General features: G+C 44.4%; 1 protein-coding gene across 1 annotated transcript; it reads left to right on the top strand.

Annotated features, from left to right (window-relative positions):
* The first annotated feature begins 1692 nt into the window (after positions 1 to 1692).
* On the top strand, positions 1693 to 16301 carry LOC309540068 (CD209 antigen-like protein D). Its single transcript, XM_082236713.1, has 8 exons — positions 1693 to 1710; positions 3701 to 3823; positions 5128 to 5238; positions 6352 to 6450; positions 7426 to 7545; positions 12397 to 12548; positions 13609 to 13718; positions 15932 to 16301. The coding sequence occupies exons 2-8, from the start codon at positions 3715 to 3717 to the stop codon at positions 16080 to 16082; spliced, it is 852 nt and encodes a 283-aa protein (XP_082092839.1). The 5' UTR covers positions 1693 to 1710; positions 3701 to 3714; the 3' UTR covers positions 16083 to 16301.
* The last annotated feature ends 722 nt before the right edge of the window (positions 16302 to 17023 follow it).

Here is a 17023-nt window from a genome sequence, read left to right as displayed (position 1 = left end):
CTTTATGCAGAAAGACAGGATATAAACAGGATATAATTTTTGAACAATATTTTTATTGGTAGGTAGAAAAAGGTAATGGACCCCTGAACAGTTAAGTCCAGTCGAAGGTGACTATGGGGTTGCAGAGGTCATCTCGCTTTCAGGCCAAGGGAGCCAGTGTAGGTCCACAGTTTTCCGGTTCATGTGGCCAGCATGACTGGCATACGGAGGACCGTGACGAGTGCCAGAGCACACGGAAACACCGCTTACCTTCCAGCCACAGTGGAACCTATTTATCAATTTGCACTTTGGCATGCTTTCGAACTGCTAGGTTGGCAGGAGCTGGGACAGAGCAATGGGAGCTCACCCCGTCACAAGGATTCAAACCACTGGCCTTCTGATTGGCAAGCCCAAGAGGCTCAAACAAAAACACAACAAACAACGAACCGAGAGAAGGCAGAAGCACAGTCAGCCTCAATCTTTTGTTTCGTGTTTCTGTGTACATAGTTATGAGGGGTTTCTAGCATATGAAGCTTATCAGAGTTCAATTCAGAGTTTGTACAGATCTATCTTTCGTTACTGGCCAAAGGAGCCGGCGTACAGCTTCCGGGTCATGTGGCCAGCATGACTAAGCCACTTCTGGCAAACCAGAGCAGCGCACGGAAACGCCATTTACCTTCCCGCCAGAGCAGTACCTATTTATCTACTTGCACTTTGACATGCTTTCGAACTACTAGGTGGGCAGGAATGTGAAGCTTATCAGAGTCCAATTCAGAGTTTGTGCAGATCTGTCTTTCTGTTCAAGTACAATTCTCGATGAGTTGCCATTGGTTGAAGCTCAGTTGCATGGAGGGCTTTTTTGCATCTGGAACTCACTGGAACTCAGTTCTGACACCTCTCAGGTGGACACCATTGTGAGAGAGCAAGGGAGGTGTTCATGGTCAGTTCCAGTACCTTTTGAGTGTGGAAAAATAGCACTGGTGGCATGAATGTTTTGATGATGATACATTCAATAAATGTAGACCAAACATATTGAAATTTAATTGCTTCTGTTCCTTTTGGAGAGCCAGTGTGGTGTAGTGGTTAAGAGCGGTAGTCACGTAATCTGGGTAACCGGGTTCGCGTCTCCGCTCCTCCACATGCAGCTGCTGGGTGACCTTGGGCCAGTCACACTTCTTTGAAGTCTCTCAGCCCCACTCACCTCACAGAGTGTTTGTTGTGGGGGAGGAAGGGAAAGGAGATTGTTAGCCGCTTTGAGACTCCTGAAGGGGAGTGAAAGGCGGGATATCAAATCCAAACTCTTCTTCTTCTTCTTCTTCTTCTTTTCTTTGTGCTTTAACTTTTCAAATGAAGATTTACACTAATGCGCTTTGCCATATTTCCTGGTACAAGTGTTGAGATAGGAAGCTTTCCAATATTACGGAGTAAGGATTCTTCTGGGGGATATGCTTTGAAGGTAAAGTATGTACCTGGCCTAAATAAAAAATAAAACTAATAACTTTTGAAAAAAATAAGTAGGATATCAACTCTGAAACCAACATTTGCCTAGGTTTATGCTTTATGTGGAATGCTGATTGGATATAATGAGCAGCCAATCAGGAAATGGTATAGCTTAAATCGGAGGAGTTCTGGAATGCCTGACATCACAAGGGAGGTGGTTCTTAGCCAGTGGGAGGATGAAAAACCCTTAGGAAGAAATTAGAGAAAAGGTTGTTTCATGGCAACACCAAGGTATCCAAACAGAAAGAGGTCTGATGGGTGGAACACTTTCCTTACAAGCTATGATATTTGCAGGGTCTCATTCCAGGGCCAAAAGGTCACCAAGAGGGAAAATGATAGGGAGTATTTATAAACTACAGGTGGTTTTTCTCTTTTAAATACTAGAACTCAGGATCATCCAATGAAACAGAGTGGTGGAACATTTGAGGGCTGTGTACAGGTGCTGTATTACCAGTTGTATTACTGTATTACTGGCAGTTTGGCCAATAGCAACCACCAGGCAAGCAAGAGGTTCTTTGGATTCCACTGAACGGAGACTCTTAGGTAGAGAAAAACTTCAATTAATTGGTAAACATTAGCAAAGAAATTGATCAGCAATGTAGAATAGAGTCTAATATAAAGCCAACAGTGACTGGAATAAACTATAAAGCTAGCAATATAACCAATAAGCAGAATGTCTTAGGCAACAATAATGATATTACAGATATCATAGGTTCAGTTCTTTGTGTCTCCCCAGCCAGTGGAGATCTGTAAGGATTATCTGGGACACTTCAGACTGGCAGGTGGACATTCTCTTCACATTCTGGAATGGAGCATAGAACAATGTATCAAGATCTCCCTGTCCCCTTCAGCTGCTGGCCCTTATATAGTCCATAGTGAAGGTCTCATGCCAAGCTGACAACAGATGCAATTCATGATGTTAATTCCATTCTCATCCTCCCAGCCTGGGAGTCGACGCACATGGGCATGAGAGCCTTCATTTGCATTCTTTATCTCTGTAGTTCGGTCAAAATAAGGTTACTTCCCTTGCTCCCAGTCAACTGCTTCCTCCTTCCTTCCCCCATGCAGTCAAGTGTTTGATAGCTGGCCAAGCCATGAAGTTGCTTTCACTTTTTCTCCAACAGCCAGATTCCTTATATTAAAGCTCCAGCTGCATTGCAAACCAGGAGCACCACATTATGTTTTATCCCCTGGCAATACAGGTGCCCTGCTCTGATTCATGGGCCCAGTTTATTTATCCAGATCCAGATCATGATCCAGAAAATATAAGGCTTCGGATAACCCATTTACTAGCATATCAAGGACTGCTAGTTCAGATGGCTTTGAAACCGGATTAGACAACAGCCGCCTTCTTTCTTTCTTTTAGCCACAGCATCAGATGTCAGGCTGGGTCAGTGCAAAAAGAAAACAAAATGGCACACTTGGAGAGCCTGTGTAACAGCTTCCCCTCTACTTCTTTTCCAGGTCCAACTCATGGTCTCCAAAGTCTTGCTAGATTCAGTTGGATTTATAGGCATCCAACTGAGACCAGATCTAGTACTCTATCTTTTCCGATGATCAGGAGGTAGTTATATAATTAAATGTATATACCTTCCATCAAGGATGGGGAGGATGTTATTGGTCTACCTCTCCTGACATCCCCAACCATTGACCATGATGCCTGTGATGGAGGGAATTGGCACCCAGGAACATCTGAAGACCTCAAATGATAATGATAATGATAATGATAATGATAATGATAATGATAATGATAATGATAACAATTTACTATTTATACCCCGCCCATCTGGCTGGGTTTGCCCAGCAACTTTCTGGGCGGCTGCTAGCAGATTAAAAACAAAATAAACAAAATAAAACACCACACATTAAAAACTTCCCTAATAGATCCCACACTATCTATTAAATGGTGAACATCTTACTGGAGCCCTGTAAACTAGATATCCAGGAGTTTAGAGAGGAATAGGGTGCAAAATGAGAATGTGCTATATTACTTAAACCATTTTTTAAAATGCCTTGGAATCCATATGGAACATCTCTTTTGGTTTAAAACTGAGATGGATCCAGCAAAAGGAAAAGAGAGAGACGATTCAATTATGTTGGACTCAACAATGGCTTCATGGGAAAGGATTGTCTAATACTGATAGAGGCCGCTTTCTACCTAATGTGCTCATAGTCTTATTCTCCATTTGTTTTTATCTGATTCTAGATTGTTGCTTCACAGACAAAACTGAGAGGATGGAGAAGCCAGCACCCGCAAAGCCCACAAAGCCCAAAAAACCCACAAAGCGTACAGCACCAGCAGAAGCCCCAGCGGAGGCAGAACCACCTGCAAGTATAACTGATGGTCTGTATACAGCGCAGTCATAGGGGATGAGGTTTCTCATAAAGTAGAGGAATGCGCAAGAAATGCACAGCTTCCGCCTGCTTCTTTTCCAGGTCCAACTTGTGGTCTCCAAAGTCTTTTTGGGTTTTTTTTGTAAATTTATTTATTTGGTTTTGCAAATTAAAATTTTACAGTCACATATCAATATACAAAATACAAACAAGATTCCAGAGAATCTCCTGGACTCCCCCCTCCCCTTTGTGGGTCCTATTGTTGGTCATTTCCTCCTGCATCTTTTATAATAATGCAAACATTTACATTTCTACATGTGTATCTACTTTAAAAATTATGTTCTTGTAATAGGGAGATTAAGTGCAGGACAACAAAAGTGAATTCTGTGAACTCTCATGCTTGACAAGAGACTTATACTCCAACCAATGTGTTCATACTCTTATCCTCCATTTTATAATGGCTTGTTGTTTCACAGACAAAACTGAAAGGGTGGAGACGCCAACACCCGAAAAGGGTGCAGAGTCCATAGATAATGAAGCACCCAGAAAGGATTCAGCAACAGCAACAACAACAGCAACAGCAGCAACAGCAGCAGCAGCAGATGAAACTGCTGGTCTGTATACAGCAGAGTCATATGGGATGAGGTTTCTCATGAAGTAGAGGAAGGCACGGGAAAGGGAAGTTGATGGAGAGACAGGCAGAGAGTGGAACCAGTCAGGTTCTGCCAGGGAGGGGTGCAGAGAAAAGCACACACAGCTCTTTGGGTGCCAGAGATCCACTAATCCCCACAGAAACCCCAGGATTCAGCCCACTCTTTGCTGCTGGCTGTGGTGATCCTTTACTGTGTGCAGCTAGGAATGTCTCCACCATTAGGCAGAATGAGATAGTTGCCTTAGGTAGCAGGTGCTGTGGTGGGCAGAGATGGGTAGACCACACAAGCTGCACTGCACCTCCTCAGTTAGTCTGCTGCCCCATCAGCAGCATCCAAATAAGAGCCAATGGCCAACCCAGCCCAGCTTCTGTATGTGGAATTATGTGTAAAGAGGGAGCATCTTGTCATTTGTTTGGGGAGCAGAAAGTCATTTAGTATCAGACGCTACTGTTTTCTGATCCAGACATTGGTCAGAAAAGTTCCCTCAAGCAGAAAGCCATCTCGCTTTGCTTCCTCCACCTGCTTATCCTCCCAAGTGCCCACCCCCTGAACAATGGACTGTCTCTGGCTGATGGCTGCCACAGCATATGGAACCCTTTTTCCTGGGTTGGGAATGGTATGTTGGCTCCTGATGGCTAAAGCAGAATTTTCTTTCTTCTAGCATCTGGTTTTCAGAGCATGGTTGCTTTCATCACATCTCCAACGGGTGAAAGATTTGTCGTACTTGAGATTTTCATCCTTACTGCCATGACACTCCTGATTTTCCTTCTATGTAAGTACATAATTAGAATACTTTGCAATTAATATCACAGGCTTTCCTTCAATGCCAACAGCATTTCCAAAAAGAGATGGCAGGATCCACCTTCCATTTACCCCTTTCATCTCTCTTTGATTTCCGGGGATGAGTTACAGCTGTCACCCAGTGAGAGCAATGACACTGTTTTGTTCTCCCTGAATAAGTGAGTTCCAGCACTTGGAACAGAAGCACAGGCTAACACAAGTCCCTGGAACACCCTGGACAAATGCCTTTCCCAGTTGCCATTTTCTGCTCCTTTCCCAACTAATCCTCATTTGCTGGGGGAGAGCCCCCATTCCTGATCCTCGCCACCCTGCCCTCTGCTAGGGCTCCAGTCCCCCGAAGGAAAGTGCTTGGGGAAAACAGGCTGCTGAGGATAAGGCCATGGCCAAAGTGGGTGAGTCCAGAGCCTACCTAAATATCTAGATATATGCAGGGCTTTTTTCAATCGGAATTCATCAGGGCTCAGTTCCAGCCCTTCTCAGGTGAGCTCTGTTGCTAATCTAAGACAACAAGGGAGATATTCAAGGTGCGTTTGGCACCTCTTTCTCCAGAAAAATAGCACTGGATAAATGAACACATAACCTATTTGTAAACCTAGTTCATTTTTAAAGGGCACTCAAAGTAAGCAAAGCTCAAGGGGAGGGAACCAAATGATCCAAGACTTTTTAAGCATACGGCAGGGCATGAGGCAGCTTGGCAAATGCAAGTCTCTAGGACAAAGAGGACAGGTGTATCTAGACAACAAAAAATCTAAAGCTTTCAATGGAAGGCCAACTATCTGATGACAGAAGCAACAGGCCAAATGGAAACAGGACTTCAGACCAGCAGGTAAGCCACAATCAAGGGACAGGAAACACCAATATAAGGGCTGTGAGCAGAAAATATTAATAGAACTCGGATTTATGTTTTTGTTGGTTTGATTTTTTTATTCAGCCTTCTCCCTAAGGTCCTGGAACATGTTACAAGTCAGTATTTAAAATTCAATAATAAAAGCAGTCTGACACCAAGTATCCCCTCCTCCAGCTCATCAGACTAGTAAGCTAGAACACAGTTTCTTCATTTCATTTCTACCTACCTCCTCCTTAGATCAGAAGGAAATGAAAAAAAGAGTGGAGATTGAAATGGCAATGAACATGATTCGAAACTTTATTATTGGGATTGATTCAAACTATAAGGAAAAGGATGGTAAGCATTTTATATACAAATCCTCACTTTTGCTAGAACGTGTTTAGTTTAAACAAACTTCAATTCCTTTAGTTCACTTTAGGATTCATATTATGTGAGCAAAACACATATTCAATGAAACTCACCACCCAATAGAGTTTATCACGGTTTCATTGCTCACCAGGAAGAAAAGCAGATGGTTGTGATTCTCACATCCCCCCCACTAGAAATGCTGTCCTTCCCCATCACACTGTTAATTCCCAATGTTTGTGCTAGTGCTAGATTTTAGCACTAGTGCAAAGGAACTTTGCCCCCACTTCTCCCTGCATGCCATCACCAAAGCTGTTCCCCAGGGTGGGGAGAAACTTCAGAACAGAATGGAGGGAAAGGGGCTGGAGATTGCATTGCACAAGGAGAAATTGCTGAGCTTACAGAACGCCCTCTTTAGAACTATGTGGAAGGCAACCCAATATTAATCAAAAAGAGAGTTTGGGTGCCTGTATTTTCTTAGATTTCAGAAAGCATAATTGAAAACCGTAAAGTAATCTTTGTATATTTGGCTTTACTGTCGGACTCGAGGCGGGACTAATAATAATAATAATAATAATAATAATAATAATAATAATAATAATTTATACCCTGCCAATCTGGCTGAGTCTCCCCAGCCACTCTGGGCGGCTCCAGCCCAGAGTTCTGGAATTGTTTTGTGGCCCTGTGATTCCCAACAGAAAAGGAGGACAAAGGAGGGGAATATAAAAGATACTTCATGAGCCACTTTTAATATAAAAGTATAGGATAGTGGATTTCATGGGTCTTTGATGTAATCCAGCTGCAGGGGTCTTCTGAGGTGCTCCTTTGGTGATCTCATCCAAAGAGAATCAAGTCTCCCCTCATATTCATAAGAACCCCATCCTGGAGCTCTGCTTCGTGTTTCACGCTAGAGTGTTCCAAAATGTTTGAAAATGGTTTCTTAATATTTGCAGATTGTTATTTCAGATACTCCTGCCTTAAACTGTTTCAAACCTTTAGACTTCCAAATACTCGCTGCAGCTCAAAACTTATCAGAGGAATTGCGGTATGTTGCCAGAAGAAATGATCAACTGCAAAAGGAAATTGGTAAGCTACCCTATGATGCTGAAGAATTGTAGCGCAGTGGGAACCTGCCCTGAGTCTGCACCAGCTGAAAGGTGTGAAAACTCTTACTACCAGAGCAGAGTGGTGCCCTTCTTTGCACCTGGTCACCCTAGGGAAACATCAGAGAAATTCAGTTCAACTCTCCTGATCTGCTGAATTGATTTAGCTTCTATGGTGAGGAAAGAAAAGACTGTCATTCTTTGCTATAGAAGAGACAATCAAAACAGGTCAGCTAAAAGACCTGTCCTTTATTATATTCACCCATGGGAGAGAGATTCTTGAATAGCACTCCCGAGGCAACTTCCACCAACCTGCTCAGAGAGACTGCTGGGCAGTGGGGTGGTTGGTGCAACAGCAAAATTTCTCCCCAGTTTCACAAGCCCATCATCAGAAAGGAGCCCTCAAGCCCCCTCACATAGTGAATTGGCTCATTGGTATGTGGGTTAGAATACCTGTGGACAATAGCAACCCTCTCTCTACCCATGGGCCTGATCTGTTGCCACAAGTACTCAGACCGCCAAAGCTATGTCAGGATAGGGTCCTCCATTTATCTGCACAGGTCTCTAAGGTGGGCTCTCCTTCCCTGGAAACACTTCCTAAATAGGTAATGAATTTTAGGTGGGTTTCCCAGCAAGCAAGACCCAGTGATAACATCAAGAACCTTTATTGAACTAACAGAACTGGACAACAGGGGCAAAGCAAATGCTTATATACATTTCTGAAGTCCTGGATCACTCCCACTCTCATTGTGCTTGTCTGCCTAAACTCCCAAGCTGAGAATCATAACTGAGAGTTTAAGGGCCAATGGCAATAGCCCAAATCCTGAAATGTCCTGTGATTGGATATCATGTGTCTAATCAGAACCCAGGGGCTCAGAATCCTTAGTGCAGACTCAAGCTCAGGCAAACACAGACCACTGAATACATAACACCCCTCCCTCTTAGGCACAAAACTGCATCCCCGTCAACACACATAGCCATCAAAGTGGTGAGGGCAGTGCCTCACCCTCTGGGAATGCTGAAGCTCCTTGCCTTGGGTCCTTGGGGATGCCCATGAAGCTGCAGCTGTTGTTGTGGGTGTCACTGATGTCATTGATGCTGCGCTGTCTGGTGGTGCAGTGTCTGGGCCCCATTCCTCAGCCGTGGGCCGCAGGGTTCTCATCGGGTGCATCAGTCTGTGAGACAGGCTGATCGTTCACCTTGTCCCTGTGCTCAGGTGTGGGAGCAGGGACTGGAGCTGGGGCATCAGCCAGACGGTGGGGTGTTTGGTCCACATGCCGGCAGTGGACCTGAGCATCTGGTGTGGCAGCCTTGTAGGAGCCTGGCCCAGTGCCCTAGTAACAGCGGGGGAGAGCAAGGCAGGACAATCCCCATAGTTCTGGATGTAGACAGGGTCATCAGGGGCGAAGGAACTGGGGGCCTCTGGAGCCTCTCAGCCAAGAGGTCGATCAGATGCCAGATTAGGGTGCAACCAATCCAGGAGTAATGCCAGTTTCGAGTTCATAAGGAGCTCTGCTGGGCTTCAACTATTCAATGCAGAGTTTGAATGTGCTGCTGCAGCAGAAAATCCACTAGGCAATTGTTCCAGCCCCCGGGGCAATCCAGTTGAAGGATTTCGTGATGGTCCTCATCATTCTCTAAGATCGCCCATTTGTAGAACGGTGCTGCTGTGACATGCTGGATTCGGTCGTAGGCCATGAACTTCTGTAACTTGGCTGACATGAACTGTACTCCATGATCAGACATGATGTTGTCTGGCAGGCCGTGTATGGTGAAGAAAGACCCGCAGCAGGGCCCAGATGACGATCCTGGAGGTCATTGCTGACACTGACACCACCTTGAGCCACTTTGACAAGGAGTCCACAATGATGAAGAATGTCTGACCTTGATATGGGCCAGCAAAATTAATGCGGAGTCTTGACCATGGTGTGTGTGTTATCTCCTACTGTCGGATTGGGGCCTGAGGCATGTCTAGTTAAGACTGGCAGTGCTGGACCCACTCTTCTACTGCAGAATCAATGCCTGGCCACCAGATGTAGCTACTGGCCAGAGCTTTCATATGGACAATGCCTGGGTGACTCACATGGAGAGCCTCCAGCACTCTGGTCCACAGCTTAGCAGGGATCATGACCCGGTTTCCCCACAGAAGGCATCCCTTCTGAATCACAAACTATGCTGGACTATCCTGAAAAGGCAAAAGTGACTGGCAGACTCAGGAATCAAGAAGATAGTGACTTTTAAAAAGCTGTACCCTCCCTGCTAGTTTGTATCAGCCACAAGGGGCAGGGGCCAGAGTGCAAGTGGTTGTCCTGACCGATCCAAGCACCTTGTCCGCATTCTTGAACCATACTGACTGAAACACACCCATCACAATGGAAACAGCCTCTGCTCTGGACACCCTTTGAGATTCATCTGCTGTAATAGAAGGGTCAAGATGCAAGCAATTTTATCCTCCAAATGATTTGCAAACAAATCACAGAAAGCTGCTTTCAGTTCTACCATCTCCATCGGGCCAGACTGTAGCAGGGCCTGCACTACCTGGGAAAGCTCTGCTGGATGGCACAATGAAGGAAGCAAAGCAAGCCTTCTTTGTAGCCTTTACTGCCACTTGTTAGGTTCGAGGATGAGCCCTCACTAGTAGTCGATTGCATTCAACCAGAGTTTCTTCCACACACGTTCAAGCCATCTCCCAGCTTCTTTCTTCACCCTAACCTCTGCAGTATACCAGGGGGCAAAACAGGCTGCATGAAGCGGGAGAGGGCACTCAGGGCCAATTGTGTCAATGGTCCAAGCCAAGTCAGAGGGTCTTCTGGGTAGCTGTGCCCACACTGTGGCACTCCCTCCCACCAGATGTCAAGGAAATAAACAACTACCTGACTTTCAGAAGACATCTGAAGGTAGCCTTGTTCAGATACATTTTTAATGTTTTGTGTACAATTGTGTTTTAATTTGTTGGAAGGCACCCAGAGTGGCTAGGGAAAACAAAAAAGCATGTAAATGAAGTAGTAGTAGTAGTAGTAGTAGTAGTAGTACTGAAGTTGAGGCTCCAATAGAGAAGACTCCCTGGAAAAGATCCTGATGTTGGGAAAGATGGAGGGCACAAGGAGAAGGAGACGACAGAGGACGAGATGGTTGGACAGTGTTCTCAAAGCGACCAGCATGAGTTTGACCAAACTGCGGGAGGCAGTGGAGGACAGGAGTGCCTGGCATGCTCTGGTCCATGGGGTCACAAAGAGTCGGACATGACTAAACGGCTAAACAAAAACAACAGTAGTCGGTTGTGCCAGAGCTTGGTCAAAGCTCAGCAGGAGCACCAGTCAGATCAGCTGGAAAATCCCCCAGAGTCATTTGGAAGCTCACTGGATTCATCCAGTCAGCTCAGGCAGGGAGACAGCTAGGCAGCAAAGCAGGTGGTAAGCCTGCAGAATCCCTCATCTGTCCCAGTTGCCCAATATCAACAAGAGAGAGAAGAGTTTGGATTTTGATATCCTGCCTTTCACTCCCCTTCAGGAGTCTCAAAGCGGCTAACATTCTCCTTTCCCTTCCTCCCCCACAACAAACACTCTGTGAGGTGAGTGGGTCTGAGAGACTTCACAGAAGTGTGACTGGCCCAAGGTCACCCAGCAGCTGCATGTGGAGGAGCGGAGACATGAACCCGGTTTCCCAGATTACGTGACTACCGCTCTTAACCACTACACCACACTCTAGAGTCCCCTTTCCCCTCCACAACTGAACAGAGAGCCTGGAGAGAGAAAGAGAATTTTGATAAACCACAGCTACTCCCCCTTCCCAACCTTCACATTGAAGGAATGGGTTTCCCAAACCCAAAACTGACTGTGCAGGCAGTTTGAAACTGCACCAAAATCCCTATTTTCCCTTAGCTAAAATCCATTAACTTGAGCTCTGAGCTCAATGTATAAACAAAAGCGTGGCTGTATAAACAAGTGCTCAGAGCCCTCTCCTTTATCAGTTTGTGACGGCAAGGATGACCTTGGCTGTGCAGTAGAACACGGATGACACATCTAGGTCTTATCTTACGTCCTGGACACACTCTGATGCACAGACCTAGTCTGGGAACAGTGCCAGAGTGTGTTCTTGGAGTTGGGGACCTCTTGCTCCAAGATAAGAGTATAAGAACAGGAATATCCTTTTATGGTCAGAAGTACAGGAAGGAAAACCCTTTTATGGTTAAGAGTAACCAGAGCTGGAACATCTGTGATGTCAACCTGCATGTACAAGCTGACGTGCTTGGATTCCTGGGGAAGGGGGAGAGGGTGCCTTGAGGATATCAATACTGCATGAAATCTCTCATTTCTTTGGAATGTGCCTTTCTGCTGTTCCGGAGAGCAGAAATAAAGAACTCTTTTTCTGAACCAACCCTCGGTGTCATTTGACTTCCTTCCTCCCGTCCAGGAGCAACGCAGAGCCCACCAAACGGTAAAGTCTAATAAGGCTACAACGTCTGCCCTAATTGTGCCCTAAGTATCCAGGTGGAAACAAGTGGGTGAGGCCCCTGGGGTTCAGATAAGGCCTGTGAGGGGACTTGCATCTTTTGTCTATTCCCTCAAATAAAAGGTTCTTCACTGTGCTCCCTGTTCCAGCTATGCCCCTCCCACTGAGTATTTACTGCAGCATCATAAAGTGGTTGAAGAGTTAACGTTGCTCTTATTTTAATCTTTTTGAGCTTCCTAGATGAATGTATGTTATCATGTGGCCACAGAAATGAACTTAACAAAAATAATTGAAATCTGCACAGAAATACAAGTTTGTTCCCCTTAAATTCCCTATCTTGTTTTCTTTTTCTCTTTGTCTCATCCTCTGGCTTAACTCAAAGACATCCTTACTAGAAACTTGAAAGATGGCTGGGTTATATTTTCAAATGCGTTCTATCTGTTTTCTGCTGAGCTACGCTCATGGATGGATTCCAAAAAAAAGTGTGAGAGGGAAGGCGCCAAGCTCATTTCTATAGAAACAGTGGAAGAACAGGTGAGGATCAAAGCCAAGTATTGAAAAAGGTAGGGGATCTCCTTGAGGCAAAAGGATCCTATCATCACTATCCAATTAAGAAGTTCCAATACACCTATATGCAGCCAAGACAGCAACTCCATCAGTCAAGCCAAGGGGTGGGTGGGGCAGGGACCAGCTGCTACCATCTGGGGTTAACTAAGATTTCTTAGAGCCACTGAACTCCAATACCCTGAACCTGGCAATCAGGAAGGAGGTCTTGAAGGAAGAGGAGGAGTAGATACCTGAGGGGAATATATCCCTTGGATTTCCTGTAGATTCCTCCTCTGCTCTTTGAGATGTACTGAGTGCTTAGAAAAAAGGCTTCCCTCACCACCCTAACCTTCTGGCATGAGAGTATCATGGAGATGACTCTAGAGGAGCTTGCAAGGTATATCCCTCTCCCAGCCCCTTAGCCCAGGCAGAGGGGCTACTGGGGTGCTGCAGAGACCCCACCTTCAGCCCATCAAGCATACCACAACCAGACTGATTCCAGTGTCTCTGGTACCAACAAACACGCATGGGTACCAAAATTAGAGTATTTGCTACACAGGTCACTGTCCCGCTGGTTTCAAGATGTTCTATGGCAAAGTCATTTATAGTATCTGGAAATTTTAACTCTGTGTCATGACTGGAAGACATATGTAGCCAGTATTGGTGAGGGCAGGTGAAGTTACCCTTCACTACAGTATTTCATCTTTGGAATACTTCCTTGATTTCATCATCATCAATCATAAGCATCATCATAATTTGGATCAGGGAGACAATAGTGCATCCTCCATACCAAAATTATTCTTGGTGCATGATGCAACCATACTTGGAATACTATGTATAATTTTGATCATTGCTTCCCAAAAAAATATGGATTGGGTCTTCAGTTGTGTCACCTGCTCCTTTTGAAATGTTTTTGTTTTATGTCTGTTCAATGTCTGCAAAGGATTATAGTCTCCCCAAGAAAGGGAAATTGTCTAGAAAGGTTTTGGGATGCTCCTCATTCCTACTGAAGCTTTCTGTTTTTTCTTTCTCTCCACCCCTACCGTAGTTTTTTATAAACCATCAAGTAAAAGGTCGTAGAAAGTTTTTTTGGATTGGACTCTTTAAAGACAAGAATGAGGAATGGAAATGGCTATCAGGGAAACCACCTGAAGACGAGTAAGTTTTTGAAGAAATATTTGCTAATGGCATGCATTCCAAAAAGTTGCAGATTTTGTTTACATAATTGATCCTTTCCCTCTTTAAATATATTTTGCCATGCAATTTTCTCTACTACCAAAGACCTACATATGTACTCCTCCACATCATTGTCCAGGTGAGTGACTGCTGCTTCTCACTAGGCTGCAGAGGCAGAAAGGCTACTCTTCCTGCTTCTCTAACCTAATGAATGTAGTAATTCAGAAGAGGCTGAAGGCATGCTTTTAAATGGTTTGTGCTGATTAGCTCAGCTTCAAAAGGACTTGCAGGGACCTAAAGCTGAGCAACACTCTCTTTAGGAAAGTATTTCTGCTGTTATCTGCTAAACAATCTGAATAACCAGCAATCTCAAACCTAAAATAATAGTAGCAGATGAAGTAAGTGTGTAAGAGAGGGTAGTTCATGTCACTCTCTTGGATAGAATCATAGACACATAGAAATTTAGAGTTGGATGAGACACCAAGGGTCATCTAGTCCAACACCTGCAGAGCAGGGATCACAACTGAAGAAGCCCTGACAGATTCCTAATTGTTTTTGCTGTCAGCTGGCAGTTTAAGACAGTTCATGGTTTCCTTTAAGTAACTAACAACTCTTTTCAACCTATGTTGATGGATGTACAAGGTCAGAGTAAGATCTCACGTATCCACAGCTTGGTAGTAGAAGAGCGAACTGGTCTGGCATTTTTTACTAAGAGTGGATTAACAGAGGGCTGCTTTAAATTTGGCAAGGTCTCCTAGATCAAAATCACCCAATGTTGTTGTTGTTTAGTTGTTTAGTCATGTCCGACTCTTCATGACCCCATGGACCAGAGCATGCCAGGCACTCCTGTATTCCACTGCCTCCCGCAGTTTGGTCAAACTCATGCTGGTAGCTTCAAGAAAACTGTCCAACCATCTCGTCCTCTGTCGTATTTGTATTGAGTAAACTTTACAAACTGGCAGTGAGGTTGTATAATACTTGCTGGGAACTTAAACCCTGTATGCCAGGGGTTCCCAGTTAGCTAAATACTGCAGACCCCTTGTTTTTCAAAAGCCAAGCCATGGGCCACCCTACCTTTGAACATTTTGATATCTCTGCAGCAGTTTTTGTTATTTGAATGGCACCAAGAAGCCCCTGAGTGGGTGGTCCATGGACCACCAATTGGGAACCACTGCTGTATGTGATCTTAGACTTGATCAAAGGGCAGATCTCACCCAAACATCTCATGGGAGTAAAAAAAAACCCCACTACACCATTACTAGTAATTTCAATTTAATAGATTCATAGAGAGCTTTAAAAAAGAGGGATTTATAGAATACATTTATCACAGAATTTTAGTGCTGTGTAGTGGGACTTGATTCAGTATACAATGGACACTGGAGAATGCAAGGCCTTACCAGAATTGACAATAAGTGTGGGGCTAGGGTGATATCTTTATAAACTATGGATAATTGCTTAGAGTAAACATAGAATCAGCATGTAAGATTTAGATAAGATATATATGTGAGAGATATATCATTTCAGACAACTATATAATGGCTTTGTGGTTATAGATTATATTTTGTATTTCATTTGTAGACATAGCTATTTTTGTATCTGTATAGTGTCATTGCTATACTCATGCATGGGGTGGGTGATGGATGTGAGAGGAGGTGGATGAAGGCGGATGCAAATCTAACAAGGTTTTAATATGCTCAGAATAATTGCTACTGTGCTAACTCTGCTATCAGAAAGTAAGGATCTCTCTTTCAAAACCCTCTCTCCAACACCCACTAAAGTCCAGAGCAGATCTGAGGAGGATGTGGGTACATATGGAAAGGATAGAGGGCCAGTTCTGTTGCAGAAATGGAAATCCTGGCAATAGCAGAAGTACTGCTTTGGATACTGCCCAAACTAAATTGACTGACTGTTCTTGTGTATACCTCTGAGCCTTCCAAAGTGACTCCCTCACTATTTTGTAGTTTCCTATGAGAAATCACTTCATATAAAAAAAAGAGAGACAGTCTTGACCCACAGATTTTTTAAAAATTTGGTTAGAATTCTAAAATCTGGGGAGAAAAATCCATTCCTATTGTGGGTGGATGTTAAAAGAGAAAGAGCTGAACCTCTTTTTAATGGTAGAAGGCACGGGGAGTGGGTGAAGAAGTAGACATCCAATCTTGATTGATCAGTGCTGCTGCTTCTTTTCTTTTCAGGTACTGGATTTATTATTCCTTACATTATGAATTGAACCATGACTGCAGTGCAACGGCCTTTGATTGCACTGATACTTGCTGGATAGGATTAGAATGTCACCTACAAATGCCGTATATTTGTAAGAAGGTGCCAGATGATGCTTGGCTCTAAGAAGACACTTTAAGATGAACGAAACTGGATCTCATGATCACTACACAAAAGCAAAACCAAGAGATCACCCCACCCTGCTGTTTTAATGCACAATCAACACTGCCATCTAGATTATGGGACTCTTTGGCATCAGCCCTTAAAAACACCTTGAAAAGACCTTATTCTGCAAGCTCAGATGTAGATGGCTACAAAAATAGAGAATGGAAGGGTCCAGTTATAGCCTGTTTTCTGTTTAATGTATTTATTTGCAATGCATAGCGGTATTTGTTTCCTTACTCTGTGTGTTTGATGCCCCATTGCCCCTTCTGATCTCCATTGCCACTACCTTACAAGGCACAGAAGGACAACCATGCATGCCAGCCAGTGAGAATGGGGGCCACCCAGCGCCTGGTGTCTTCTTCTAGCAGACTAATCACAAATACAACTTTGGCTTCATCACTGGAAATTCTGGCACCCTTACTCTCATATAGAGCTAACATTCTACTCTATCAGCGTTTATTTACAGCAGTAATAAATCAGCCAGTGTCTGGCAGGAAAAACATCCTCTGCGCCAGACAAAACCGAAAATCAGACAGAACAAAGAAACCAGGTTCTCCAGAAGTGGAGAAAGCTCCTCCCCAGAACAGGCAGGATGACACTAGGACTCTGAGCTGTTAACCCTGTAAGCTCTGATTCCCCTCACACTCCCTCTTGTCCTGTGCTGCTGGGGGCTTGTCAGTATCACCACTTACCCCAAAACCAAACCTTCCCAGAACTCCCCACGACGCTGGAAGCTCAAAGGTTTTGTGAACCCATCTGCCAGGTTCTTCTGGCTTGGGAAGTACTGCAACTTCACCAAGCCTGTCTGGACACTCTGACACACATTCTGGAAACGTATGTCCAGATGTAATGGTGTCCGGCACAGTTCCCTGTGCCAAATGTGAGCCTTAAGCTTTCTTCCT

This window comes from Podarcis vaucheri, assembly GCF_965113315.1.
Source record: "Podarcis vaucheri genome assembly, chromosome: 9".
NCBI lineage: Eukaryota > Metazoa > Chordata > Lepidosauria > Squamata > Lacertidae > Podarcis > Podarcis vaucheri.
The sequence above is the reverse complement of the archived record's forward strand: the minus strand, read 5'-3'. Positions and strand labels throughout refer to the sequence as shown.

What these genes read in the sequence shown, in the direction of transcription:
- LOC309540068 (XM_082236713.1), top strand. Translation starts at nt 3,715, where the DNA reads ATGGAGAAGCCAGCACCCGCAAAGCCCACAAAGCCCAAAAAACCCACA. An exon ending in ACTCCTGATTTTCCTTCTAT is followed by an intron (nt 5,239 to 6,351) that starts GTAAGTACATAA and finishes CCTCCTCCTTAG; the next exon opens with ATCAGAAGGAAATGAAAAAA. An exon ending in AAACTATAAGGAAAAGGATG is followed by an intron (nt 6,451 to 7,425) that starts GTAAGCATTTTA and finishes TTGTTATTTCAG; the next exon opens with ATACTCCTGCCTTAAACTGT.